Below are 12,409 nucleotides of genomic sequence, written 5' to 3' on the forward strand. Positions count from 1 at the left end.
ACTCAGATGTATAGAACAGACTTGTGGACTCTATGGGAGAACCCGGGGGTGGGATGTTTCAAGAGAACAGCATCGAAACATGTATATCTAGGGTGAAACAGATCACCAGCCCAGGTTGGATGCATGAGACAAGTGCTCAGGCCTGGTGCACTGGGAGGACCCAGAGGGATGGGGTGGAGAGGGAGGTGGGAGGGGGGACCAGGATGGGGAATACATGTAAATCCATGGCTAATTCAATGTATGACAAAAACCACTGCAATGCTGTAAAGTAATTAGCCTCCAACTAATAAAAATAAATGGGAAAAAAAAAAAAGAAGAAGAAGCTTATACAAACCACTAGACCAAAATTTGACAGCAGAAACCAAAAGGAAGAAAGAATTCAACCTTGAAGACTGCAAAAAGGAGACCTCAAACACAGTAAGTTAAAAAATAATAATAATGAAAAGGCAGAGAAACACTACACAAATGAAGGAACAAACTAGAAACATAGAAGTCCAAATGAATAAAGAGGAAATAGGCAAACTACCTGAAAAGTAATTCAGAATGATAGTAAAGATGATTAAAAACCTTGAAAGCAAAATGGAGAAAATTCAAGAATCAATTAACAAAGACATAGAACAATTAAAGAATAAACATGCAGAGACAAACAACACAATTACTGAAATTAAAAATACTCTAGAAGGAATCAATAGCAGAATATCTGAAGCAGAAGAACGAATCAGTGAACTGGAAGATAAAATGGTGGAAATAACTTCTGAAGAGCAGAAAAAAGTAAAAAGAATGAAAAGAATTGAGGATAGTCTCAGAGACCTCTGGGACAATATCAACCACACCAACATTCAAATAATAGGGGTCCCAGAAGAAGAAGAGAAAAAGAAAGGGTATGAGAAAATTTTTGAAGAGATTATAGTTGAAAATTTCCCCAGCATGGAAAAGGAAATAGTCAATCAAGCCCAAGAGGCACAAAGAGTTCCATACAGGATAAACCCAAGGAGAAACACACCAACACACATACTAATCAAACTAACAAAGACTAAACAAAAGGAAAGAATATTAAAAGCAGCAAGGGAGAAGCAACAGGTAACATACAAAGGAAACCCCATACGCCTAACAGCTGATCTTTCAGCAGAAACTCGGCAGGATCTGGCAGGAATGGCAGGATATATTTAAAGTACAACCAAGATTCCTGTACCCAGCAAGGATCTCATTCAAAACTGATGGAGAAATCAAAAGCTTTTCACACAAGCAAAGGTTAAGAGAATGCAGTACCACCAAACCAGCTTTACATCAAATGTTAAATGGACTTATATAGTCAAAAAATACAAAAGAAGAAAAATGATTTATAAAATAAACCCCAAACAATTAAGAAAATGGCAATAGGAACATATATATCAATAATTTAAATTCTTAAATGTAAATAGATTAAATACTCCAACCAAAAGACAGAGACTGGCTGAATGTATACAAAAACAAGACCTATATATATGCTGTCTATAAGAAACCCACTTTAGACCTCAAGACATGTACAGACTGAAAGTGAGAGGATGGAAAAATATATTCCATGCAAATGGGAAGCAAAAGAAAGCTGAAGTAGCAATCCTCATATCAGACAAAACAGACCTTAAATAAAGACGATCACAAGAGATAAGGAAGGATACTACATAACGATCAAGGGATCAATCCAAGAGGAAGACATAACAATTGTAAATATCTATGCACCCAACATAGGAGCACCTCAATACATAAGACAAACACTAACAGACAGAAAAGGAGAAATTGACAGTAACACAATAATAGTAGGAGACTTTAACACTCCACTCATACCAATGGACAGATCATCAAAACAGAAAATTAATAAGGAAACACAAGTCTTAAATGATACATTAGATGAGATGGATCTCATTGATATCTTCAGGGCATTACATCCAAATGCAGAAGAATACTTCTTCTTATCAACTGCACATGGAACATTCTCAAGGATAGACCACATCTTGGGTCACAAATCAAACCTCAGTAAAGTTAACAAAATTGAAATTGTATCAAGCATCTTCTCCCACCACAATGCTATAAGACTAGATATCAATTTCAAGAAAAAAAATAAGAAACACAAACACATGGAGATTAAACAACAGGTTTCTAAATAATCAACAAGTTACTGAAGAAATTAAAAGGGAAATCAAAAAATTTCTAGAAACAAATGACAATGAAAACACAACTACTCAAACCTATGGGATGTAGCAAAAGCAGTTCTAGGAGGGAAGTTTATAGCAATACAATCCTACCTCAAGAAACAAGAAAAGCATCAAATAGATAGCATAACTTGACAACTAAAACAGCTGGAAAAAGAACAACAACAACAACAAATAAGTAGAAGGAAAGAAATCATAAAGATTCGAGCAGAAATAAATGAAAAAGAAATGAAAGAAACAATAGTAAAGATAAGTAATACTAAAAGCTGGTTCTTTGATAAGATAAACAAAATTGACAAACCTTTAGCCAGACTCATCAAGAAAAAAAGAGAAGAATCAAATCAACAAAATTACGAATGAAAAAGGAGAGGTTACAACAGACAATGCAGAAATACAAAGGATTATAAGAGAGTATTATGAACAACTATATGGCAATAAAATGGATAACCTGGAAGAAATGGACAGATTCTCAGAAAACTTCAGCCTTCCAAGACTGAACCAGGAAAAAACAGAAATTATGAACAACCCAAGTACAAGGCTGGAAATTGAAGCTGTGTTCAAAAATCTCCCCAAAAACAAAAGCCCAGGACCAGATGGCTTCACAGGAGAATTCTATTAAACATTTAGAGAAGAGCTAATGCCTATCCTTCTAAAACACTTTCAAAAAATTGCAGAGGAAGAAACACTTCAAAACTCATTCTATGAGGCCACCATCACCCTGATACCAAAACCAAAGACAACAAAAAAAGAAAACTACAGGCCAATATCACTGATGAAAACAGATGCAAAAATCCTCAACAAAATTTTAGCAAACAGAATTCAGCAACAAATCAAAAAGTTCGTACACCATGATCAAGTTGAGTTTATTCCAGGAATGCAAGGATTCTTCAATATATGCAAATCAATCAGTGTGATACACCATATTAACAAATTGAAAGATGAAAACCATATGATCATCTCAATAGATGCAGAAAAAGCCTTTGACAAAATTCAGCACCCATTTATGGTAAAACTCTTCAAAAAATGGGCATAGAAGGAATCTACCTCAACATATTAAAGGCTATATATAATAAGCCTATGGCAAACATTATTCTCAATGGTGAGACTTAAAGCATTCCCCCTAAGATCAGGAACAAGACAAGGGTGTTCACTTTCACCACTATCATTCAACATAGTTCTGGAAGTCCTAGCTATAGCAATCAGAGAATAAAAACAAACAAAAGGTATCTAGATCAGAAAAGAAGAAGTAAAGCTCTCAGTTTGCAGATGACATGACACTGTACATAGAAAACCCTAAAGATAGTACCAGAAAATTACTAGAGCTAATCAGTGAATTTAACAAAGTTTCAGGATACACAATCAATACACAGAAATCACTGGCATTTCTATATACTAACAATGAAAAATCAGAGAGAAATTAATGTATCAATCCCATTCACCACTGAAACAAAAAGAATTACATATCTAGGAATAAAATTATCTAAGGAGACAAAAGAAATGTACACAGAAAATTATAAGACACTGATGAAAGAAATCAAAGGCGACATAAACAGATGGAGAGATATTCCATATTCCTGGGTAGGAAGAACCAATACTGTGAAAATTACTATACTACCAAACACAATCTACAGATTCAATGTGATCCCTATCAAACTACCAATGCATTTTTCACAGAACTAAAACAAAAAATTTCACAATTCATATGGAAACAAAAAAGACCCCAAATAGCCAAAGCAGTCTTAAGAAATAAGAATGGAGCTGGAGGAATCAGCCTTCCAGACTTCAGATTATACTACAAAGCTACAGTCATCAAGACAGTATGGTATTGGCACAAGAACAGAAATGTATACCAATAGAACAAAATAGAAAGCCCAGAAGTAAACCCATGCACCTATGGGTACCTTACTTTTCACAAAGGAGGCAAGAATATACAATGGGGCAAAGACAGCCTCTTCAATAAATGGTGCTGGGAGAACTGGATAGCCAAATGTAAAAGAATGAAATTAGAACACTTCCTAACACCATACACAAAGATAAACTCAAAATGGATTAAAGACCTAAATGTAAGAACAGAAACTATAATACTCTTAGAGGAAAACATAGGCAGAAAACCCGATGACATAAATCAAAGCAAGATCCTCTATGACCCACCTCCTACCGTAATGGAAATAAAAACAAAAGTAAACAAGTGGGACATGCTTAAACTCAAAAGCTTTTGCACAGCAAAGGAAACTATAAGCAAGGTGAAAAGACAATCTTCGGAATGGGAGAAAATAATAGCAAATGAAACAACTGACAAAGGATTAATTTTCAAAATATACAAGCAGCTCATACAACTCAAATCAGGAAAAGAAACAACCTAATCAAAAAGTGGGGGAAAGACCTAAATAGACATTTCTCCAAAGAAGACATACAGATGGCTAACAAACACATGAAATGATGCTCAACACCGCTCATTATTCAAGAAGTGCAAATCAAAACCACAATGAGATGTCACCTCACACCAGTCAGAATGGTCATCATCAAAAAGTCTACAAACAATAAATGCTGGAGAGGGTGTGTAGAAAAGGAAACTCTCTTGCCCTGTTGGTGGGAATGTAAATTAATATAGTCATTATGGAAGACAGTTTGAAGACTCCTTAAAAAACTAGGAATAAAATCACCATATGACCCAGCAATCCCATTCCTAGGCATATATCCTGAGGAAACCAGGGTTGAAAAGGACACATGTCAGTTCAGTCGCTCAGTCGTGTATAACTCTTTGTGACCCCATGAACTGCAGCACGCCAGGCCTCCCTGTCCATTACCAACTCCCGGACTCCACCCAAACCCAAGTTCATCGAGTTGGTGATGCCTTCCAACCATCTCATCCTCTGTCATCCCCTTTTCCTCCTGCCCTCAATCTTTCCCAGCATCAGGGTCTTTTCAAATGAGTCAGCTCTTCACATCAGGTGGCCAAAGTATTAGAGTTTCAGCTTCAACATCAGTCCTTCCAGTGAACACCCAGGACTGATCTCCTTTAGGATGACTGGTTGGATCACCTTACAGTACAAGGGACTCTCAAGAGTCTTCTCCAACACTATAGTTCAAAACCATCAATTCTTCGGGGCTCAGCTTTCTTTATAGTCCAACTCTCACATCCATACATGACCACTGGAAAAACCATAGCCTTGACTAGACGGAACTTTGTTGACAAAGTAATGTCTCCGCTTTTAATATGCTATGTAGGTTGGTCATAACTTTCCTTCCAAGGAGTAAGAGTCTTTTAATTTCATGGCTGCAGTCACCATTTGCAGTGATTTTGGAGCCCAGAAAAATAAAGTCAGCCACTGCTTCCACTGTTTCCCCATCTATTTGCCATGAAGTGATGGGCCCGGATGCCATGATCTTAGTTTCTCAATGCTGCGTTTTAAGCCAGCTTTTTTACTCTCCTCTTTCACTTTCATCAAGAGGCTCTTTAGTTCTTCTTTACTTTCTGCCATAAGGGTAGTGTCATCTGCATATCTGAGGTTATTGATATTCCTCCCAGCAGCCTTGATTTCAGCTTGTGCTTCATCCAGCCCAGCGTTTCTCATGATGTACTCTGCATGTAAGTTAAATAAGCAGGGGGACAATATACAGCCTTTATGTACTCCTTTGCCTATTTGGAACCAGTCTGTTGTTCCACGTCCAGTTCTAACTGTTGCTTCCTGACCTGCATACAGGTTTCTCAAGAGGCAGGTCAGGTGGTCTGGTATTCCCATCTCTTTCAGAATTTTCCACAGTTTTTGTGATCCACACAGTCAAAGGCTTAGACATAGTCAATAAAGCAGAAATAGATGTTTTTCTGGAACTCTCTTGCTTTTTCGATGATCCAGAGAATGTTGGCAATTTGATCTCTGGTTCCTCTGCCTTGTCTAAATCCAGCTTGAACATCTGGAAGTTCATAGTTCACATATTGCTGAAGCCTGGCTTGGAGAATTTTAAGCATTATTTTACTAGCATGTGAGATGAGTGCAATTGTGCGGTAGTTTGAGCATTCTTTGGCATTGCCTTTCTTTGGGATTGGAATAAAAACTGACCTTTTCCAGTCCTGTGGCTACTGCTGAGTTTTCCAAATTTACTGGCATATTGAGTGCAGCACTTTCACAGTGTCATCTTTCAGGATTTAAATAGCTCAACTGGAATTCCATCACCTCCACTATCTTTGTTCATAGTGATGCTTCCTAAGGCCCACTTGACTTCACATTCCAGGATGTCTGGTGTCTCACTGTTTATTTAAGCACTATTTACAATAGCTAGAACATGGAAGCAAACTAGATGTCCATCAACAGATGGATGGATAAAGAAGCTGTGGTACATATACACAATGGAGGATTACTCAGCCATAGAAAGGGACACATTTGAGTCAGTTCTGATGAGGTGGATGAACCCAGAACCCTTTAGACAGAGTGAAGCAAGTCAGAAAGAGAAAGATAAATATTGTATTCTGATGTACATATACGGAATCTAGAAAAATGGTACTGAAAAATTTATTTACAGGGCAGCAATGGAGAAACAGACATAGAAAACAGACTTACAGACATGGGAAGAGGGGAGAAGAGGGTGAGATGTATGGAAAGAGTAACATGGAAACTTACATTACCATGTGTAAAATAGATAGCCAATGGGAATTTGCTGTATGGCTCAGGAAACTCAAACATGGGCTCTGTATCAACCTAGAGGGGTGGGATGGGGAGGGATATGGGAGGGAGGTTCAATAGGGAAGGGATATATGTATACCAATGGCTGATTCGCCTTGAGGTTTGACAGAAAACAACAAAATTCTGTAAAGCAATTATCCTTCAATAAAAAAATTAATTAAAAAAATGTAGAGACATCACTTTGCCAACAAAGGTCCATATAGTCAAAGCTATGATTTTTCCAGTAATCATGTATGGATGTGAGAATGTGATGATAAAGAAGGCTGAGTACCAAAGACTTTATGGTTTCAAACTATGGTACTGGAGAAGAGTCTTGAGAGTCCCTTGGACTGTAAGGAAATCAAACCAATCAATCATAAAGGAAATCAATCATGAATATTTGTTGGAAGGACTGATGCTGAAGCTGAGGCTCCAATATTTTGGCAACCTGATGCCAAGTGCTGACTCACTGGAAAAGCCCCTGATGCTGGGAAAGATTGAGGGCATGAAGAGAAGGGGGCAACAGAAGATGAGATGGTTGGATGGCATCATTGAGTCAATGGAAATAAGTCTGAGCAAACTCCAAGAGATAGTGAAGTACAGGGAAGCCTGGCATGCTGCAGTCCATGGGGTCACAAAGAGTTGGACACAACGGAACAACAACAAAATGGACAACTCATTCACCAGCTTTTCCTTTTAAGCTTTTCTTTTGCCCGGGGCGGGGGTGGGGGGGGGGATGTTTAATTTGTTGCTTGCTCCATCTGTTTTTGACACCTTAAGCAACTACATTGTTAAACAGTTGTTGCTGATTGTTTTTGACAAATCACTCTGAGGAAAATACTGTTTGCATTGGGCAGGTTCTCTTTGGGTTACACAAAGACAAGCTTTTTGAGGATGGTTTACCAGAGAACTTCCAGACAGGTCAAATAATGACAAGTCTCTAAGTACGGGACTTTGAAAGAACTTCAACTCAATTTTGACTTCTCCAGTGCTGGGTAATCTGCTAGTTTTCACCGTGACTGCAGGCTCTTGTTTGCAAGGCTACCATGGAGCTGGAGAAAAGGACTAATATCAGAGCAAGTAAAAAGTGCCACAAAGCCTGCTGTTCTTACAGAGAAAGAGCTGTGGACTTTTTAATAATTGTTGCTCCAGATTGTTGTAAGCCTTTGGTTAATTACCAAAGATCTGAAAAAGTTGATCTAGACAATTTTTGCAAGTGTTCTTGGTAATTTTGTAACAGAGGGTATTTTCAGATGTTGTTATTCTGCCACTCTTAGTAACATCACTGATTCACATTGTTTTTAGATTACTTTTTAAAGATATTTAAAACATATTAAACTATTTAAAGCAATAATAATAGTAATAGTATAGTGTGGGCTTTATAATATATTCAGAAGTAAATGTATGACAATAATAGCACAGAGTATCAGGGTATATGGAAACACACTGTTAGAAAAATTCCTATAAGTGAAATTGTATGACATTATTTGAAGGTAGATCATGGCAAATTAAAGATACATGTGTAAATCCTAGAGCAAACACCAAAAAAATGAGAAAAGGAAATAATTCAATATAAGAGAAAAATAAAATACTAAAAAATATTCAATTGATAACAAGATAGTATGAAAGAGAGAAAAGAAGCAAAGGACAGAACAGAAAACAAATAGTAAGTGGAACATTATATTGCAATTGTATGTGCCTGTCTACCTATTTCTCTCTTACACTCTATCTATGTATACTCATTTTTAGAGTATATTCATGTTACTAGTTTATAAGATTACCTAATTTGAGTGATAAATAGAAATAAACCAAAATTAATTGCTGAAATAAATACACTATAAATTCTAATTCTTCTCTATTTTGGAATTTCTGATAATTTATAAAATTTTACTTAATACATAAGACAATATAAAAAAATACAAAACTTACCTGTCTTCATAAAATAAATCTCAGAATTTTAGTGCTAAGCTATTTCAGAAGCCACTTTGTACAATTTCTTCATTTCACAATTAAGGAAACAAAGAGTCAGAGTGACTGTCTAATCATTAACAATTGAAAATTAATCAAAAGAGTCACATGGCCAGTTAGCAGTAGAGCCACAGTAAAATTCTTATAACTTTTAGACCAGTTCTCTCAAGAGAAAAAAATTTCTATACAACACCAACCACATATGCAACTATACAAAAATAATGCGCTTATTTCAGATGATCCTATCTAGCAGATCTAGCAATATCTCTATTTGGAAGCATCTTGTTAATTAAGTTGTACACCTATTTTAAAATAACCAGACTTTTAAAAATGCCTTTTGTTGAACTTAAGAGTTTTAACTAATTCAAATTCTCAACAATTAATCAAGATTTTTGAACTAAACAAAAATTGAAAATACCGTAAATAATCATTTAAAACACTGTATACCAAACTCAGAGAATAAAATCATTCACTTAAATCAATGACCAAATCATTCACACTTACGCCAAAAATGATTTAAAAATTACAAAATCTATGCGTATCATTACCTGTAGCTCCAAGTGGGTGCCCCTTTGAAATTAATCCGCCACTAGGATTTATGACCCACTTTCCTCCATAAGTATTATCTCCTCTTTCAACCAGTTTTCCACCTTGGCCTACAAAAGGAAAAATAATACTCATAAATGTAAAAAATAACATTGGGATAAATGATATGTTAGGTTTTTTTTAAACTTATGGATAGCCAAGAATTTCTTGGACCAAACATTTCTTGATGGCTCAAACTAACATCAAATTGACATAAGCACTTCTAAAAGTGAGGTAACAAATATTGGGTAATAAAGGCTTATATTTTCAGAACATTTCCTGCATGAAACAAAGCTCCTATTAGTTCCTAAGAGCTCTCTGCTTCCAAAATTGCTCTTAATATAACAGAGTTTCAGAGAACCATAAGAAAAACACTGAAATAGATACAATAACTAAAATAATACTAGGTTTAAAAATTCACAATTTTGCCAAAATGTATTCATTTCCAACTGTACATTATATGCTATATAAATATTCTTAGTAAACAACTATCAGGAGAGGGGAGAGAGAGAGAGAAAAAAAGAGCACTTTCATGAAATAAAATGGCTGAAAACACTGTTAAGCATAATGTAAGCTTAAAAGAAAAAAATTACATCACATGCTTGGCAGCCTCAACATTCTTATCAATTCTGTGGGCATTCATCCAGGTAGTTAAGGAGTAAACAAAAATGCATGCATAGTATAAAATATTCTTCCAGATAATATTTCTGGTAATGAGAGGTGAAATGTGTCCAAATAATGATGATAATGGTCGTGGTGATGCTACCAGAGGCATCTAATAGCCTTTGATGGTAATTCAGACTGTAAAGAATCTGCCTGCAGTGCGGGAGACCGGGGTTTGATCCCTGGGTTGAGAAGATTCCCCTGGAGAAGGAAACAGCAACCCACTCCAGTATTCTTGCCTGGAGAATTCCATGGAGAGAGGAGCCTAGTAGGACAGAGTCCATGGGATCACAAAGAGTCAGACATGACAAAGCGACTAACATACACACAATCATTTATTTACGTATTTATTTTTGGTTGTGCTGGGTCTTTGCTGCTGCACAGCTTTCTCTCTGGCTGCTGCATAAGAAGGCTGGCATGGCTAAATTAGTCAGATAAAAGAGACTTCTAGACAAAGAATATAACCAGAGATAAAGTAGAATACTTGATAATGAAAAAAAAATTCATCAGGAAGACATAAAAACCATAAATAACAGAGCCTCAAAATAAAAAAAGCAAAAATTGATAAAATTTAAAAAAAGATAGCTCCACAATTGTAGTACAACTATAGAATGAGATTCTAACACCCCTCTCTCAGCAAGTGATAGAGCACATCTAATAAATTAGTGGAGACATAGAAGATCTGAAAAGTTCTATCAATCATCTTGATTTAACTGACATATACAGAACACTACATCTAACAATCTCAAAATCACCATTATTCTTCAAGTGGGTATAGGTTCACCAATATATACTGAGCCATATGCTGAGCCATAAATTTCAATTAGTTTGAAAGGATCAAAACCAAATAAAGCATAATCTCTGACTACAACAAAATTACAATAGAAAGCAAGAAGATACCTATGAAAATTCGAAATCCTTAGATAGTAAACAACTAACCTCTAAATAGTTTACAGGTCAAGGACAAAATTAGACATTAAAGAGACATTTTCAATATTTTGAACTAAATGACAATGGATACTAAAAACCTGTGGACTTTTTGTAGAAACAATAAATGCTGGAGAGGGTGCAGAGAAAAGGGAACCCTCTTACACTGTTGGTGGGAATGCAAACTAGTATAGCCACTATAGAGGACAGTGTGGAGATTCCCTAAAAAACTGGAAAAAGAACTGCCATACGACCCAGCAATCCCACTGCTGGGCATACACACCAAGGAAACCAGAATTGAAAGAGACACATGTACCCCAATGTTCCTTGCAGCACTGTTTACAATTGCTAGGACATAGAAGCAACCTAGATGTCCATCTGCAGATGAATGGATAAGAAAGCTGTGGTACATATACACGATGGAATATTACTCAGCTATTAAAAAGAAAGCATTTGAATCAGTTCTAATGAGGTGGATGAAACTGAAGCCTATTATACAAAGTAAAGTAAGTCAGAAAGAAAAACACCAATACAGTATATTAACGTATATATGTGGAATTTAGAAAGATGGTAATGATGACCCTACATGTGAGACAGCAAAAGAGACACAGATGTAAAGAAGAGACTTCTGGACTCTGTGGGAGAAGGCAAGGGTGAGATGGTTTGAGAGAAAAGCATTGAAACATATATATTACCATATGTGAAATGGATCGCCAGTCCAGGTTCAATGCATGAGACAGGGCGCTCAGGGCTGGGGCATTGGGATGACCCTGAGGGATGGGATGCAGAAGGAGGTGGGAGGGGCTCAGGATGGGGGACACATGTACACCCATGATTGATTCATGTCAATGTATGGCATTGACACTACAATATTGTAATTAGCTACAATATTGTAATTAGCCTCCAATTAAAATAAATAAATAAATTTTTTAAAATATCAGTGGAATGCAGCTAACATACTGCTCAGAGAAAAACACATAGTTTTACATACTACTTTAGAAATGGAGAAAGATCTAAAATAAATCTTCTGTCATAAGAAACTTTTTTTTTTTTTTTAATTTTTATTAGTTGGAGGCTAATTACTTTACATCATTACAGTAGTTTTTGTTATACATTGATATGAATTAGCCATGGATTTACATGTATTCCCCATCCCAGTCCCCCCTCCCACCTCCCTCTCCACCCGATCCCTCTGGGTCTTCCCAGTGCACCAGGCCCGAGCACTTGTCTCATGTACCCAACCTGAGCTGGTTATCCGTTTCACCCTAGATAATACACATGTTTCAATGCTGTTCTCCTGAAACATCCCACCCTTGCCTTCTCCCAGAGTCCACAAGTCTGTTCCATACATCTGAGTCTCTTTTTCTGTTTTGCATATAGGGTTATCGTTACCATCTTTCTAAAGTCCATATATAT

General features: G+C 36.4%; 1 protein-coding gene across 3 annotated transcripts in view; it reads right to left on the minus strand.

The window, feature by feature from the left end:
* SCP2 (sterol carrier protein 2) overlaps positions 1-12,409 on the minus strand; it is a 179,753-nt gene that overhangs the window by 107,896 nt on the left and 59,448 nt on the right. For all 3 annotated transcript variants that reach the window (XM_070468148.1, XM_020871474.2, XM_070468149.1), the window contains exon 11: positions 9,367-9,474. In XM_070468148.1, the coding sequence (XP_070324249.1) occupies positions 9,367-9,474 (108 nt within the window). The remainder of the gene's footprint in view (positions 1-9,366; positions 9,475-12,409) is intronic.

This window comes from Odocoileus virginianus, chromosome 5 (genome assembly GCF_023699985.2).
Source record: "Odocoileus virginianus isolate 20LAN1187 ecotype Illinois chromosome 5, Ovbor_1.2, whole genome shotgun sequence".
Classification (NCBI taxonomy): Eukaryota; Metazoa; Chordata; class Mammalia; order Artiodactyla; family Cervidae; genus Odocoileus; species Odocoileus virginianus.